This window comes from Rhincodon typus, chromosome 1 (genome assembly GCF_021869965.1).
Source record: "Rhincodon typus isolate 14 chromosome 1, sRhiTyp1.1, whole genome shotgun sequence".
NCBI lineage: Eukaryota > Metazoa > Chordata > Chondrichthyes > Orectolobiformes > Rhincodontidae > Rhincodon > Rhincodon typus.
In genome coordinates this window covers 20,369,446-20,387,314 of record NC_063332.1, presented here as the reverse complement: position 1 = coordinate 20,387,314, position 17,869 = coordinate 20,369,446, and the positions used below count along the sequence as shown (strand labels likewise).

At 42.7% G+C, this 17,869-nt stretch overlaps 1 protein-coding gene across 2 annotated transcripts in view; it reads left to right on the top strand.

The window, feature by feature from the left end:
- Positions 1-3,503: 3,503 nt before the first annotated feature.
- Positions 3,504-17,869, top strand: part of LOC109933413 (transmembrane protein 127) — a 45,748-nt gene continuing 31,382 nt past the window's right edge. For both annotated transcript variants that reach the window (XM_048597670.1, XM_020532397.2), the window contains exon 1: positions 3,504-3,919. In XM_048597670.1, coding sequence (XP_048453627.1) covers positions 3,733-3,919 — 187 coding nt within the window. In that variant the 5' untranslated portion in view covers positions 3,504-3,732. The remainder of the gene's footprint in view (positions 3,920-17,869) is intronic.

Genomic DNA, 17,869 nt, shown 5'->3' with positions numbered 1-17,869 from the left:
CGGGGTAGACGATCTAAAGACACGAATAGAGACACATGGGTATGATCGAACTGTGATAACAGATCATTGCTGCATGATGAGCAGTACTGGGAGTTGAGCATTCAAAGATGGTTAATGTTTAGGAAGGACAGATGAGAAGGAAAAAAGGGAAGTTGCACTGATTTGGAAGGTTTGTGCAGATTCGATGGGCTGATGGAATCAGTTAACTAGTAAGGGAGAACCTTTGATCACAAGAACAATGTATGAAATCAGTTTGGGTGGAACTAAGAAACAGCAAGGGGCAACAAACATTGTTTGGGGATATTTATAGGTCACCAAAGAGTAGTGCTAATGTGCAGCATTGTATTAATTAGGAATGAGGGAGCATGGGTGAGTTCAATCTGCACGTAGCACTCAGTTGGGTTACCCAGTCTAAAACAATGGAGGATAAGATTCTAGAGTGTGTGAGGGGTCGTTTTTGAGAACAATATGTTGAAGCAACTGGTGGACATGGTATTTTCGATTTAGTATTATGCAATGAAAGGGACTAATTAACTTACTTGTTGCAAAAGAGCCTTTAGAGATGAGTGACCAGAACACGGTACTACTGGGTGGCAACAGTGGCACAGTGGTGAGCACTGCTGCCTCACAGTGCTAGACCTGGGTTTGATTCCAGCCTTGGGTGACTGTCTGTCTGCGTGGAGTCTGGATGCTCTGGTTTCCTCCCACAGTCCAAAGATGTACAAGTGAAATGGACTAGCCATGTTAAATTGACCATAGTGTCCAGGGATGTGCAGCTTGGTGGATTAGTCATGGTAAATGCAGGGTTAGGGGATGGGGTGAGTCTGGGTGGGATGCTGTCTGGAAGGTTGGTGCAGACTCGATGGGCTGAATAGCTTCTTCACTGTAGGGAGTCTAATTTTATTATGTTTGGAAGTAAGATAGCTCAGTCTGAAGCAAGGGTGTTAAATGTGAATAAGAGAAATTATGAAGACATGAAGCTGAGGTGCATGACTGTACATAGGTGATAGTCTTTAAAGAACTACTGCATGACTTACAGCAACTATACATTCCTTAAGGTGCAAAAGTTTTAAGAAAGGTCAGTTGACCATGGCCAATGAAGGAAGTTCAAAAGATGACTATGGAGAGAGTCTGTTTAAGAAGGGAGCAAGAGAGAAAATTAGAATTACTGCTATTAATAGTAGGAACAATGCTTGAATGTATTACAAAGAATGGGATAAATTGGTTGATGATCTGATTGAGCATATTCAGCATGGATTTGCAAATGGCAATTCATGTTTGACAAAATTGTTGGGAGTTTGTTGAAGATGCTACTATCAAAATTGATGGAGGAGAGCTGATGAACATAGTTGATATCTTCTAATCACTCTGTTCAGCGATATTATTACACACCTCTGGAGCAAGTAGAACTTGAAATCGTCCATCTCAACTCTGAGGTAGGGATACTACTACAGCATCAGAAGGCCCCTCTGATGGACTTAAATTTTCAGAAGGTTTTTGGCAAGGAGGCTGGTTAGAAAGATCGAAGCACATTAGGTGAGAGGTGAGGAGCTGTCATGAATTAGTGATTGCCGAACAGACAAATAGCAGGAATAAATGGGTCATTCTCACATTGGTAGGCTATGACTAGTGGGGTACAGCAAGGATTGGTACTAGTGCCCCAGGTCTATACAATATACGTTTTGATGTTTTGAAGAAATATAATAGTTGTAATATTTCCAAGTTTGTGGATTATACAATACTAAACAAGAATGTGCATTGTGAGGAAGATGTAAAGCCACTTCAGGAAGATTTGGACAGGCTTAGTGAATTGGCATTTACATGGCAGACGTAATATAGATTAGGCAAAGTGGGAAAATTAACTCATTGAATCCTACAAATACTTAAAGGAATGGACAGGGAAGACACAGGTGAGATGTTTCCCCTGGTCAGCGGTCTAGAACCACAGGGCACAATTTTAAAAAATAAGTGGGATGCCACTTAGAGTCATAGAGCTATACAGCATAGAAACAGACCCTTTGGTCCAACTCATCCATGCTGACCAGATATCCTAAAATAATGTGGTCCCATTTGGCCCATATCCCTCTAAACCCGTCCTATTCATGTACCCATCCAGATGCCTTTTTACATGTACCAACCTTCACCAGTTCCTCTGACAGTTCATTCCATACACACACCACCCTCTGTATGAAAAGGTTACCGCCTTAGGTCCCTTTTAAATCTTTCCATTCTCACCTTTATAGAGTCATAGAGTCATACAGCATAGAAACAGACCCTTTTGGTCCATTATGCTCTGTGAAACCTGTGATCTGTTACTCCACCCTTCCCCTGACGGTCCTTTCTATTCCACTTGCTTCAGTCTGTGTTTTCTACTGTATACAACCCATCAGCTTTCCATGTCTCTTCAAAACTGAAGGGAGATACTGGTCTCAATTGTTTCTTCCCCCACAGATGTTACCACATCTGCTGAGTTTCTCGAGCACTTTAGTTGCTGGAAGTCTGAAATAAAAGGACAGTACTTTGTTTCGGTGTGAAAGCAAATCCTTTCCAAGTATTGGGGATGGGTTGAAACACATTCCGTGATCAGACATTTCATGAATAGGCAGTGTCACGATAACACCCTTTAAACCTACTCTGAAGGTTGATATAACTAATACTTAGAATTTAGATATTAGAGCTTTATAACGTGATTTGGAAAGATAGATGCCACTTGCAGCATCAGTGGAATCGTGTTTTTTTTTGCTTATCGGTTCACACGCTCGTACAGAAGTCATCCTGTAGCTTCTCATCATTTATTAATTCTGGGCTTCACTTGGAACAATTTCACGCTGACAGCCTCTGTAAAACGGAAGGAAACTCCGCCAGAATACCTGAAAGCCCTGGTCTGGCTGTCTTCCAAGGTGAAGACGGAGTTTGTGGGTGGAAACGAATTAAAAATAAGGTAGTGGTTGCCAACAGCCGTGAAAAGCGGCGGGGTGAAGAGAACAAGGAAGTGACAGCAGAGCCGAGCCCGCAGGTCCCACCTTCAATCCAAGATAACAAGGTGTAGAGCTGGATGAACACAGCAGGCCAAGCAGCATCAGAGGAGCAGGAAGGCTGACGTTTCGGGCCTAGAATCCAGTTTCCAGCCTCATCTTGACCTTGTTTCCTCTCGGGTGCATGATCGAGATTAACCCAGAGAACCGCAAGTGCAAAAATGTAAAATCAGTTCCGCCTCATGTTCCAAATCCTTGATAAGAGGATCTCTAATGAAGGTGAAGACATAAATTGATTGATCTTCAGATATTTGGTGACTTTAATTTTGCTCATTGGGCAAAGCCATGGCTCACAGCATTAACCCCTGGGAAAATATTAAGCATCGGTTAAATGTCTCATGAGGGCATCTCCCAGTCAAATATCACACTGAGGGGTATCTCTCAGTTTGGTGAAGATAGTCCAAGCTCAGTATCTCAAAGAGTTAATCGTCCTTTATGTGTCATCACGGCGACGCAGTGAGCACGTCAGGGCAGGGTTAGCGGGAGAAACCAGCCCTTGCTAATGTTAGAGATAGTCCTTAGAAGAGGCTTCGCAGTGGGGTTAAAATCGTATCAGAGATAGTTCCTTAGAAGAGGCTTCGCAGTGGGGTTAAAATCGTATCAGAGATAGTTCCTTAGAAGAGGCTTCGCAGTGGGGTTAAAATTGTTAGCTCTCTCTCCCCCTTTGATTCGAGCCGACACCGTCGGGAGGGCGGGTATGGAAAATAGATTCCGGGCCCCGCAGAACCGCAACCTGCCCGCCGCTGTCACTCAGTGCTTCTCGGTGGTGGCACTGTGTACGGCCGTGGCCGACCCCAACTGGTTCCAGGTCGCCCTGAACGGCACTTCGCCGCAAATCTATGGAGTGGCTTATGTGGTCCGACTGCAGGGAAACCTCACAGCAGGTAACTCACTCACCCAACACGAATCAAAGTGGCCGGAGGGAGACCAGAATGCAAAGTAGGGAGACATGAGATTTGGGGAGCCAGTGTCGGTTTCAAACATATACTTTATCCTGACAGTTTCTTTAAGTACATAGAAAATGGTTCTAAAACAGTCCTTTGCAAAGGAAAAAAAAATAAACACATGGGAATTTGACATTTGTCAGAGGTTACCTGCAATTGCAAAGCAAAGGCATTTTCTACTCACACAGTAAAATGGGACACCGAAAATTAAGTCATCAATTGTGCAAAGCTGAGTTATGCAAATCAAAAATCAAGAAATTGGATAAATTGAGAGTTTGCATTATCATAGTTCCCGTCAAGGCCTCAGGATACCCAGAGTTTCAAAGTTCATGAAATATGTTTGATCAGAAAGATAACCTGCAAGTTTTCATATAGCACAATCCTACCAACAGCAGTGTGATTCCCGAACAATATGCAGTTTTAATGAGGTTAGTGAGGGATCCATAAAGATCAGCACTCTGGGAGAATCAAGTTGCTCTTTTCAAATTAGCACCATGGAAACTGAAAGGTTAGTTTGGGGTTAAAGGTTCATCCAAAAGGAGCACCTCAGACAAAATAACCACCACACCAAAGTGTTAGACCAGATTCTGTGCTTAGGCCCTGGAGTAGGGCCTGAATCCATAACATTGTGACCTGTGTTTGCAAGTACTACCAGCAAGTCAATAACAAAGTTCTTGTGTTCTCATCTCATCCTTTATTTCATTTGCTATTTTGACCCTGAGGTGATTTTGCTCCTTAGAAACATACAAGATAGGAGTAAGAGTAGGCCACTTGATCCTCAAGCCTGCACTGCCATTCAATATTATCATAGGTGATCATTGAGCTCAATACCCTAATCTCTTCCTCCCCCATATCATTGCTAATGAATCAATAAGAGCTATATCTGCCTCCAGAAAAACACGCATTATTTTGGTCTGAACCACTTTCTGTGGTAGTGAATTCCACAAACTCACCACCCTCTGGGTGAAGAAATTTCTTGTCATCTCAGTCCTAAAAGCTTTATCCCCTATCCTTAAAACATGACACCTGATTCTGGACTCCCCCCTCACCACCACCCCTCCAAATCGGGAGCACCCTCCCTGTGTCTAACCTGTCTGGTGCCATTAGAATTTTATAGGTTTCTATGAGATTTCTCCCTCATTCTTCTAAACTCCAGTGAATACCATCCTAACTGATTCAGTTTCTCCTCATATGTCAGTCCTGTTATCCCAGAAATCAATCTGATAAACCTTAGCTGTGCTCCCGCTATAGCAAGTACATCCTCCGATAAGGAGACCAGAACTGCACACAATATTCAAGGTTTGGCCTCACCAATGCTCTGTATAATTGCAGTAAGACATCCTTGTTCCTGTCCTCAAATCCTATCATTATAAAAACCAACATATAGTTTGTCTTCTTTACTCCCTGCTGCACCTGTGTGCTTACCCTCAGCGACTTGTGCACGAGTACACCCAAGTCTTGAACATTCCTCACTCTCAATTTACAGTCATTCAGGCATCTGCCTTCCAATTTTTACTACCAAACTGGATAGCCTTACATCTATCCATGTTATACTGCACCTGCCATGTATTTGCCCACATACTCAGCCTGCCCAAAAACATCTGTGCATCCTCCTCACAGCTCACCCTTACAGCCAGCTTTGTATCATCTGGAAATTTTGAGATATTACATTTAGTTCCTTCACCTAAATCTAACCCTAACCTTATTTACATATATTGCAAATATATATTGCCGATACTGGTCTCTGCTGTACCCACTAGTCATTGCATGCCATTTAGAAAATAGACCTTTAAAATTTAGAAAGGTTTATTGTGAATTCACTACCATGTTCCTGCTGGGTTTGTAATGTTCTTAAAATGTGTTCGCAGGACACAGGGGTCACTGCCTGGGCCTGCATTTATTGCCCATCAGTAACTGTCCTGGATACAGTGGTGGTGAGCTGCCTCCCTGATCTGAGGCAGTCCTTGGGATCTGGGAGCACCCACAGTACTGTTAGAAAAGGAATTCCAGGATTTTGACCTGCTGTTACTGAAAGAACGGTGATATATTTCTAAGTCAGGATGAGGGATGATTTGGAGGGAATACGCAAGTGCTGATGTTCCCAGGTATCTCCTACCCTTGTCCTTCTAGATGGTAATGGTTGCAGATTTGGAACATGCTGTCAAAAGAGCCTTGGTGAGTTCACAGAATTATTACAATGCCATTCAGTACACCATGTTTGCTCCAGCTTCTGTTTACACTGGTTCTTACCTAGAGTCAATCTCCTGTCTTTTCCCTATATCCGTGTACGACGTTTCTACCAAAAAGCTTGTTATAGTGGTGGTGGACTGCCATTTAAACAGGCTTCTTCATAGACCATAAGATGTAGGAGCAGATATAGGCCAATCAGTCCATTGAGTCTGCTCCACCATTCACTGTGACCATGGCTGACCTAAAAATCCTCAACTCCATTTTCCTGCCTTATCCCCATAATCATGATTCCCTTACTGACTAGAAACCCTCCTCTCTCAGCCTCATAGTTAATGACACAGCCTTGAAAGGTCTCTATCATAAAGAATTCCACACATTCACTTCTCTCTGAGAGAAAAATATCCTCCTCATCTCTGCTTTAAATGGGCAACCCCTTACTCTGAGATTATGCCCTCTGGTCCAATAATCTCCCACAAGGGGAAACAAATTCTTGGCAACAACCCTTTCAGTCCAACTAAGATTCTTACATGTTTTGATGCGGTCTCCTCTCATTCTTCTCCAATGAGTAACATCAGCAGACTGACTGAATGTGTCTGGTAACTTCTTCAGTCGAGGAGTGACCCTCCCTAAATATGTTTCTAACATTGGAAGCAATTGGATTGTGCACTATGCTACATCAAGCATTTGCACATTTAGCCCTTTGCAATTTCTGCATGATTCACAACAGCCACTAGGGACACTTTTGTGAGATATTGACCCTCATTAGTTTCCGTATTTTGTTGTGGAGAAATGGCTTAGAATTTCCTCCCAAACCTGTTCCCAAGTCCCTGTACAGCCCTTCCAATTATCGTGTAATATCAGTGGATTGCAGTATGTGGAGGTATACAGAGTGCTACATTGTATACTTCTGGCCTGGATTCAAATCGAACCAGAAATGATGACATGTTTGTAAAGCTGCCCTAAAACTGGTAATCTAAATGGGATTATCACAAAGATATAGCTGGTGCGGAGAATGTAAAATTTCATACCATTTGAAGTACAGTTTGCTGCTTGGTGGTTGGGAGCTGAGTCAGAAACAGCTTTACTTTGCCTTGGCTATATTATACCCAGTGTGGAATTACATGATTACGACACTAAGTGAAATGTGATATGTTTTGATGGATGGAGAATGGTAGAGAGAAAGATCTAAAATCACTGTTGTCAAACTTCTTTTCAAAGGAAAGGCACAAGGATCTAGGCAAGCTGAAGGTTAGAGAATGGTATGATGGACTCTCATTGAGTAATTGCAGTATAAATAATTCTCTCCTGTAGAGTAAAATTGGAAGTGCTAATCAATCTACAAGCCTTTTATGAAATTTAAAAGGGAAAATATTAATTTCACAACCAAGATGATTTCTTTATGCCTGTTGAAAATATCCCATTCTAGGATGATGAACTATTAAGTGTTAGTTACGCTACAAAATATTGAAATGTTGCATGTTGTAGGCTCTAAATCATTGTCTTAGTAAGTCCAGGCTATGGCCCTGCTATAATAACTTGTTACTGCTATAACATGAATGTGTGCAGAAATGGTGCACTGATCTTTGGAAAGTATAAAATATACTTTTAGAAGTTATATGACAATAGACTGGATTTGGAAGCAGTTAAGTTGAAAGAAATGTGGAGATTTGTCATAGAGGTCTATAGCATGAAGACAAGCCCTGCTGCCCAACTTACCTGTGCCACCCAGTTTTCACAATTTAAATCAATCCCATTTGCCTGTGTTCGGTCCATATCCCTCATACCTAACCTATCTTTGTACCTGTCGAAATGTTTCTTAAATGACAAAATTGTACTGGCCTCTATCACTACCTCTGGCAGCCCATTCCAGACACTCACCACCCTCCATATGAAAATATTGCCCCTCTGGACCCTTTTGAATAGACTCCCCTACCATGGAGAAAAGCTGTCTGCCATCTCCCTTATCTCTCATGATTTTATATACCTCTATAAGGTTACCCCTCAGTCTCCTATACTCCAGGGAAAAAAGTCCCAACCTCTCCTTATAACTCACAACTTCTTATATCCTTTTTATAGTAGGGCAACCAGACCTGTACGCAGCACTCCAAATGTGCCCTCACCAATGTCTCGTACAGCTGCAACAAGACGTCCCAACTCCTATACTCAGTGCTCCGACCGATGATAGCAAGCATGCTGAAAGCCTTCTTCACTGCCCTGTCTACCTGTGACTCCATTTTCAAGGAGCTATGAACCTGTACCCCTAGACCTCTTTGTTCTATAACACTCCCTAGGGCCTTACCATTGACTGTGTAAGTCCTGCCCTGATTTGCCTTACCAAAATGCAATACCTTGCATTTATCTAAATTAAACTCCATCTGCCACTCCTCAGCCCACCGGCCCAGTCAATCAAGATCTCGCTGCATTCCCAGATAGCTTTCCTTACTGTCCATGTGTGTATAAAAATTGGAAAATGAATTAAAGAGAGCACAAAGATTTAAATCCTTACAAATCTTCCATATTTACTTTTCTGATGGTTCTTCCATTTCCCCCTCCCCCTTTTCCAATTCCAACAATTCAATGTTTCTTCTGCCCACATTGTAAGATTTCTAAATATGTCAACTGGCCAGAAAGTAGCAATGATTTTAAGATTAAGTTTTTTGAGAAAGTAACCAAAAGGCTGGGGAGGGCAGAATGGTAAACATTGTTTACATGGACTTAATCAAAGCCTTGACAAGGTTCCACATGGTAGACTAATTAGTAAAGTTAGATCACATGGTGTTCAGGGTGAGCTTGTCAATTGGATAAAAAAAATGGCTTAATGACAAGAGTGGTAGTGGTGGGTTGTTGTTCAGACTGGAGGCCTATCACCAGCGATGTTCCACAGGGATCAGTGCTCAGTCCGCTTTTGTTTGTCATTTACATAAATGAGTTAGATGAGAATATAGAAGGCATGGTTAATAAGTTCGTGGATGAAACCAAAGTTGGTGGTATAATGGACAGTGAAGAAGGTTATCTAAATTTACAAAGAGATCTTGATCAATTTGCTCAATGGGCTGAGGAGTGGCAGATGGAGTTTAATTTGGATAAATGTGAGTTATTGCATTTTGGGAAGGACTTAAACAATTGAAAGGAGGGCCTTGGGTAGTGTTGTAGAACAGAGAGACCTAGGGGTTCAGGTACATAATTGTTTGAAGTTTGCATCACATGTAGACAGGGTGGTTAAGAAGGTGTTTAACACACTTGCCTTCGTTGATCAGACCTTTGAGTATGGGAGTTGGGACATCATGTTGAGGTTGTACAGGATGTTGGTGAGTCCTCTTCTGGAATACTGTGTCCAGTTCTGGTTGTTCTATTATAGGAAGGGTATTGTTAAGCTGGAGAGGGTTCAGAAAGGATTTACCAGGATGTTGCCAGGAATGAAGGGTTTAAGTTAAAAGGACAAGCTGGATAGGCTGGGACTTTTTTCACTGGAGTGTAAGAGGTTGAGGGGTGACCTTATAGAGGTTTATAAACTCCACGAGGGGTATAGATAAGGTGAATGGCAGGTGTCTTCCCCCTAGGATGGGGGATTTCAAGAATGGGGCATATTTTTAAGGTGAGAGTAGAAAAATTTTAAAAAAGACATGAGGGGCAACTTTCTCACATAAAAGAGTGGTTTGTGTGTGGAAAGAACTTCCAGAGGAAGTGGTGGATGTGGGTACAGTTACAACATTTAAAAGACATTTGGATAAGTACATGAATAAGCAATGTTTGGAGGAATGTGGGCCAAGCGCAAGCAGGTGGGACTAGTTTAATTTGGGATTATGGTCGGAATGGACTGGTTGGACCGAACTGTCTGTTTCTGTGCTGTATGACTCTGAGTACAGTTGTAGAACATTGAACAGGAAAAGGTCCTTCAGCCCTGACCATGATACCATTCTAAACTAATCTCAGCTGCCTGCCCATGATGCATATCCCTGTATTCTCTGCCTGTTCATGTGTCTGTCCAAATGTCTCTATAACATTGCTGTCCTTTCTGCTTCTACTACTTTCCCTGGCAGAATGTTCCAAGCACCCACCATGTTCGGTATAAAAAACCTATCTCACACATCTCCTTTGTTGTTTCTCCCTCTTCCCTTAAACCTTTGTCCCTAGTATTTGACATTTCCAAATAATTCAAGTTTATCCAACCTCTCCTTATATCACATACACTCCAATCCAGGCAACATCTGGTAAACATTTACACCCTGTCCAAAGCCACCACATCGTTCCCATATATGGTGATCAGAACAGCACAGAATGCTCCAACTGTGGCCTAACTAAAGTTTTATACCGCTGCAACTTGACTTCTTAATTTTTATAGTCCATGTCCCAACTAATGAAGGCAAGCATGTCGTATGCCTTCTTTACCATATTATCCCCTTATGTTCCCACTGTTAGGGAGCTGTGGATTTGGACCCTGAGATCCCTCTGTATATCAATGCTCCTAAGGGTCCTGCTATTTACTGTATACTTTCCTCTTGCATTTGACCTCCCACAATGCATCACCTCACATTTGTCTGGATTAAATGCCATCTAGCATTTATCTGGCCAACTTTCCAACTGAATTTATGTCTGCTATATTCTTTGACAACCTTCCTCACTATAGATGACTCCACCAATTTTTGAGTTGTCTGCAAACCTACTAATCAGACCAATTCCATTTTCAATCAGATCATTTATATATATTACAGGGGTCCCAGCAGTGATCCTTGCAAAACACCAGTGGTCACAGACCTCCAGTCAGAATAACACCCCTCCATAACTACCCTCAGTCACATATGACCAAGCCAATTTTGTATCAAGCTTACCAGTTCACCCTGGATCCCATTTTACTATATCTTCTGGACCAGCCTATCATGTGGGACCTTGTCAAATGCTTTAGTAAGCTTCATGTGGACTTTACTAAACCTCTCCAAGCTCAAACTCTCCTCACAAGAAAATCTGTTCATATTCACGATCAACCTAATGATCTTCTCTGGATTGCCTCCATTGGCAATATACTTTCCCTTAAGAGAACAGAGAGTTCCACCTGTGGTCTATGTCATGCCTTGTATAGTTTTAGCAAGACCTTTTTTTTTATACTACATTACTTTGATCAGATGGGCCAATGGGCCAAGGAATGGCAGATGAAATTTAATTTAGGTAAATGTGAGGTGTTGTCTTTTGGTAAGGCAAACCAGGGCAGGACTTGTACAGTTAATGGTAGGGCCGTGGGGAATATTGCTGAATAAAGAGGTGCATAGTTCCTTGAAAGTGGAGTCACAGGTAGACAGGTTAGCGAAAAAGGCATTTGGTATGCTTGTCGTCATTGGTTAGAACATTGAGTGTGGGAGTTGGGAGGTCATGTTGCGGCTGCAGAGGACATTGGTTAGGCTACTTTTAGAATACTGCATACAATTTTGGTCGCGTGTCTAAAAGAAGGATGTTGTTAAATTTGAGAGGGTGCAGAAAAGATTCACAAGGGTATTGCTGGGATTTGAGGGTTTGAGTTACAGGAAGAGGCTGAATAGGCTGGGGGTATTTTCCCTGGAGCATCGGCGGCTGAGGGGTGACCTTTATAGAGGTTTATAAAATCTTTAGGGGCAAGGATACGGTGAATAGCCAAGATCTTTTCCCCAGGGTAGGGGAATCCACAACTAGAGGACATAGATTTAAGGTGACAGGGAAAAGATTTAAAAAGAGAGGTAACTTTTTCATGCAGAAGGTGGTGCATGTATGGAATGAACTGCCAGAGGAAGTGATAGAGGCTGGAACAATGACAACATTTAAAAGGCATCTGAATGGCTATATGAATAGGAAGGGTTTCGAGGGATTTTGGCCAAATGGGATGTCTGGTCAATGTGGATGAGTTGGACCAAAGGGTTTGTTTCCCTGATGTTTGACTGTATGACTCTATTTGCCTTAATAGCAAAGGTCTTTTCCCTAGACTAGGAGAATTCAAAACTAGAGGACATAGGTTTACGAGAAAAAGGAAGATTTAAAAGGGATCTGAGGGGCAACCTTTTCACGCAGATGGTATTTCATGTGTGGAATGAACTACCAGAAGAAATGGTGGATGCAGGTACAGTTACAACATTTAAAAGGCATTTGGATAGTTACAAGAATAGGAAAGGTTTAGAGGGATATGGGCTAAATGCAAGCATATAAGACTAGTTTAGTTTGGGAAACTTGGTCGCCACCAAGTTGAACCGAGAGGTCTGTTTCTGTGCTGTATGACTCTATAAAATAGCAGGTTCTACATACCTTGCATTTAGGTAGAAATGTTCCATTGGAAAGGGAGAGGGGAGGGCAGGAGAAGATGTGTTTTTTTGGTGGCATCATGCTGGACCTGTTGGAAATGATGGGGGAGGGAGGATATTCTGTTGAATACAAACGTTAATGGGGTGGAAGGTGAGGACAACAGGAGTGACATCATTGTTCAAAGAGGAAGGGGAAGAGGGGAGACCTGAAGTACAAGGATCAGGCATGATGGGTGCTACATTTGACCAAGTGTGGCATCAAGGACCCCTAGCAAAACTGGAATCAAAGGGTATCAGCGGGCAAACTCTCCGGTGGTTGGAGTCGTAACTGACACACAGGAAGATGATTTTAGTTGTTAGAGGTCAGTCATCTCAGCTCCAGGGCATCTCTGCAGGAGTTCCTCATGGTAGTGCTCTAGGCCCAACCATCTTCAGCTGCTTCGTCAGTGAACTTCCCTCTATCATATGGTCAGAAGTGGGGATGTTGGTGGAGCATGTTGCATCTGTTTGGAGAGGTTTTCAGGGTGCCTGTGTAATGTTTCCTGTGCTCTCTGAGTGATCACTGACCATTGTGGACCTTGGAGTAGAGGCACTTGTTTAGGGAGTCTTTTGTTGGGCACATGGACATTGTGGCCCACCCATTGCAACTGGTCCCTGTGTGACCAGTGCCTCAACACTGAGCATGTTGGCTTGGGAGAAAACACTTATATTGGCATGCCTAACCTGCTGGTGGATTTTCAGGATTTTGTGAAGGCAGCATTGGTGATAAGACACCTCACATCCCTGGTGAGTTATGTATATGATCCATATTTCTGATGCATATGAGAGGGTGGAAGATCACGGCTGCTCTGTAGACCGTAGTCTTGGTGCTGCATTTCCATCTGGAAGGACAAGGGTAGCAGGTTTGTGGGAATGCTACCAACTGAAATTTCCCCTCTAAGCCACTCACCATCTTGACTTGAAAATATACCGATGTTCATTCGCTGTCACTTGGTCAAAATCCTGAACTCCCTCCCTAACAGCATTGTGGGTCTCCAGTAACATTTCTCTCTCGCCAGAGGCTCCCAATCCGGCCTGAGTTTCTCCAGCATTCTCTGTTTTTATTTCAGGTCAGCAGCAACCTTAGTATTTCGCATTTATTGCAATCAACATTTTATTGAATATCAGTGCAGGCCTGTAAGGGCTGCTAAGTCATGGAGCTTTTGCAGCACTGAAAAAGGCCCCTCAGCCCATTCTGTGCCGGTCATCTAGTGGCTAGTCCTGTTATCCAGCATTTGGCTGTAGTCTTGTATACTTTGGCATTTCTATATTCCTAACCAATGAAATAGCCAGAGGGGAGTACTTTTCTACAAAGGGATTTGTTAAGATGTGGTGAATTGTGTAATCGGATTCCATACGAATTTCTTAAAGTTGCATACATAGCAGTAGAGAACTGTTTTGCAGAGTTTTAGGGTTTTTTTTTTTAAAAAATGAATTACTTATGGATGTCCCTGGCTGGATCAGTATTTCTTACCCATCTGTCATTGCCCAGAGGGCAGTTAAGTGTCAGCTACATTGCTGTGGGTATGGAGTCACATGTAGGCTGGACCAGGTAAGGATGGCAGTAAGAATAGCCCCCTCTCACGGGAATTAGTGAACCAGATAGTTTTTTACAACAAGCAATCTTTATAACATGGTCTTTATAACAATTCTGAGGAAGTGTCACCGGACCCGAAATGTTAACTCTGTTTTTTCCTTCACAGATGCTGCCAGACCTGCTGAGCTTTTCCAGCAACTTTGTTTTTGTTGTTTTTGTTGTTGTTTATAACATGGTCAATGTTTTTTAAAGAGGATTTTTTTAAGCTTCAGAGTTTTTTATCCGCAGAATTACAATTTCACAGTTTGGCATGGTGGGATTCAAACCTGTGTCCCTAAAAAATATTAAGCCAGGTTTCTGGATTACTAGTCCAGTGATATTATAACTCGTGCCACTGCCTTCCAGTGTGGCGTGGGATGATGCTGGAGAGCTGTTTCACTAGGCCTGAAATTTGTTGTCTTTGTGCTAGGAAATTCAGAACAAAAATCGCTCAATTTTTGATCCTGCCGCTTATGGTAGTGATTGAAAGAATGCGGCATTTAACAACTGATCATTGTTCTAACGTAAACCATCGCATATTGTGAACCTGGTTTGTGGAACCTTTTATTCAAGTTGGATGGAATGTCTTGTTTCCAAGCTGTAAAGTTTGCGGAATTCTATGTAGCAATGTAACATCTGGTTATGAGAATACTAACTATATTTTTGGAAAGGAAAGCTGGCATTTATAGAGCGCTTAATCATGTTTCTGTCCGAAATGGCTTCAAACATAGTGAATTAGTGCAAATTCCTAAATTGCAGCATTTCTGAGTATGTAAGCAAACTCACCAGCTCATGGCTAGTTAATCAGATGAAGGAAAAGGAACTGGAAGAACATGTTTGTGGGCGAGATGAAGAAGGCAGCGAAGAGGCTTGTGTGGAGCATAAACACTATGGACCTGAGTCGGTTCCTGTGCTGTAAATACGATGCAATTCCAAGACCTTAAATAATCATGAGATCAATGGTAGTTTTGAGGGAGGGATATTGAACAGGACATAAGGAGAACTGACCCTCCATCCTTCAACGAGTACCTTATGATCTACAACATTCCCTAGGGCCCTACCATTGACTGTGTAAGTCCCTTGCATGGATAGGTTTAACATCAATCACTGGGAGACTGCAATCAGCCCAGTGTGCAGAGATAGTGTGCTAAACGCTAGTAGTGAGTTTTGAACCCACACCTTCCTGAAGAATTAATTGGTAGGGCTATCAGTCTGAATATACATTGTAAAACTGAGTGATTCCTTGAAGTTACATCTTTACTGTGCAAGTAAGTATGCACTCAAACACTCTTACAAACTTTACCTTTTATCTCTGGCATCTGGAAATTTGTTGAATACCTTGGTTCTGGTACAGTGGTTCTCACACTATGACACAGATGACAAAGTGGGAAGATCCCACAATGATTTGACTTGTGTATTTAGTTAACATGTTTTATTTCATTCGGTGTTTTCACTTCATTGTTGCATTTTTAAATACCCATGGATTGTTTTACACGTGTTTTCCCTGGCACCATTTACAGGCATCTTGCTGAATTATTCTTACAAGAAAATGTTTGTTTCAGTCTATTCCTGAGTTAAAAAGTAACCGTTAACAAAATAAAGCTGGCCACAGATGGAAGAGTTGGGTTATTTCCAGTAATTGGATCTAGAAACTTTATCTCCTATGGGTGTGGGCAAGCTTTGGTTGTGTTGCTCATTCATTGCCCTGTATTGAGTAAATGGGCAGCTAGCACATTGGTTTCGGGCTAAGGGTGAGGAATGACTATGTTCTGGTGCCTTACTGATGTTGCCAGTTGGGGTGGATGGGGGTCGGGGAAGATTGAATGAAACTGAAAATAAGCAGTTATCTTCTAATATCGTGTGGTTTTTAAGCCACCGATTCAGCACTGGTTCCACAATTGGTTGCCTTAATACACTAGACCACATGATGTTCCTTCATAACTTCCCATGAGCATGTGGCAGTACAGGGCGCAGCAAGTCCCTTTGTTGAGGCAGACAAGGAGCACACAGACAGTTAATGCAGATGGATGGAATGTAACCTCATTTGTATGTTCAAAACATGTGCTAGTAGGCAATCCACTTGGATTGTGAACAAAATCTAATGTAATAAATACTATATTGCAGTGAAAATGCCAGACATTGCAGAATGTAAAAACAATGTTTTTATTTATTCTTTCATGGGGTGTGGATGTTGCTGAGCAGCTCACCATTTATTGCCCGTCCTTAATTGTCCTTGAGAAGGTGGTTGTGAGCTGCCTTCTTGAACTGTTGCAGACTCATCTACAATGCCCTGAGGGAGGGAATTCCAGGAGTTTAACCCAGCGACAGCCAAGGAATGGTGATATATTTCCAAGTTAGGACGGTGAGTGGCTTGGAGGGTAACTTGCATGAGGTGCTGTTCCCATGTATCTGCTAGAAGGAGTTAGAGAGCCCCTTCATAAAAGTACAGTGCGTGTACCTACACTACATTTGTATTAAAGAGGCTTGACAGATTGCTGCAGTGCATCTTGAATGTGGTAAATACTGCTACCACTGTGTACTGGTGGTAGAGGGAGTGAAGGTTCAGGGTGGCTATAAATTAAGTGGGCTGCTTATCCTAGCAATTTGGTTTCAGCCTCGACTTAGACACTTCTGAAAATTCTATTTAGATTCTTTGCAAGTGATTTAATTTGTTGGATGGGCCAGTGGTAGACAGCATTTATTTCTCAATTCAAGTTAAATGGCTTGCAATGGAAAACATCAGTTTATTATAAGAGCAACACATGGGAGCACTCATGGACAGGCTGTTAGAGAATAAAATGGCAGTGTTCCCTCCTCCAGATTGCCAAAGGAGCTTACCACACCCTGTACAGAGACAGTGATCCAGGACACTGCGGTCAAAAGCAATGCCCAGTGGCACTGAAAGTAGTTTAAGAGGCTTCTGACCTCTAAAAGAGTAAGTGCCCACTATCTTATCTCTGTGACCTCACCCTCATTCGAACTCTGCCTACACACACCTCTCCCCCAGGATCATGGGCTGTTACTCGTTCTGTGTCATATCCACTCAACAGCTCTCACTCAAAATCATCCTCCAAAATGTAGTAACTCTTCCTGCCCTCCGCACTTCCTACTCACTCACTGGGGACACTTCACAATGTCTCTTGCACCTGCAGCACCATTAACACCTTTCCCATCCATTCCAGTCATGCTCATTCCCTCACTTAAAAATCTGGGAACCTGGCAGGCAGAGTGAATACTGGCACTGGATGTGGCAGGCATTAGGCGGCACACCCCTATATGAGGAGTTAGCTGGAGAACTCCCTGGGTAACCAATCCAGTGAGGTTTATTGTGTTCTTGTATGTACTCTCCCATTAATGGCTGTGCTAACCTGCCCATGCTTTAGCCATTTGACAGAACAAGTTCCCTTTCTTATGCAGGCACTGTTAGCATCAAGTCATGGCAAGGCAGAGGCCAGTGCCATCAATCCCCAGCTCCGCCATCCGCTCCGAGAAGGACCTGCAGAGGATACACTGGCAAGACTTTCACCTGCATGCTCCTCCAGCTCCAAGACTTTAACCTTGAGCGCAATCTGATAATCACCTCACTGAGCTGTCCCTGCTGCTGGGTCAGGAGGAAATGCTTAGAGGACTGCCAGAAGCCAAGTGTTCAGTCAGGACCAGGCAGAAGACCGTCCTATTGTTCTAGGCATTAATAATGTTATCAAACTGTAAAGGCAGGCTCAAGAAACAACAGAGATAACAAGGTGTAGAGCTGGATGAACACAGCAGGCCAAGCAGCATCATAGGAGCAGGAAGGCTGACGTTTCGGGCCTAGACCCTTCATCA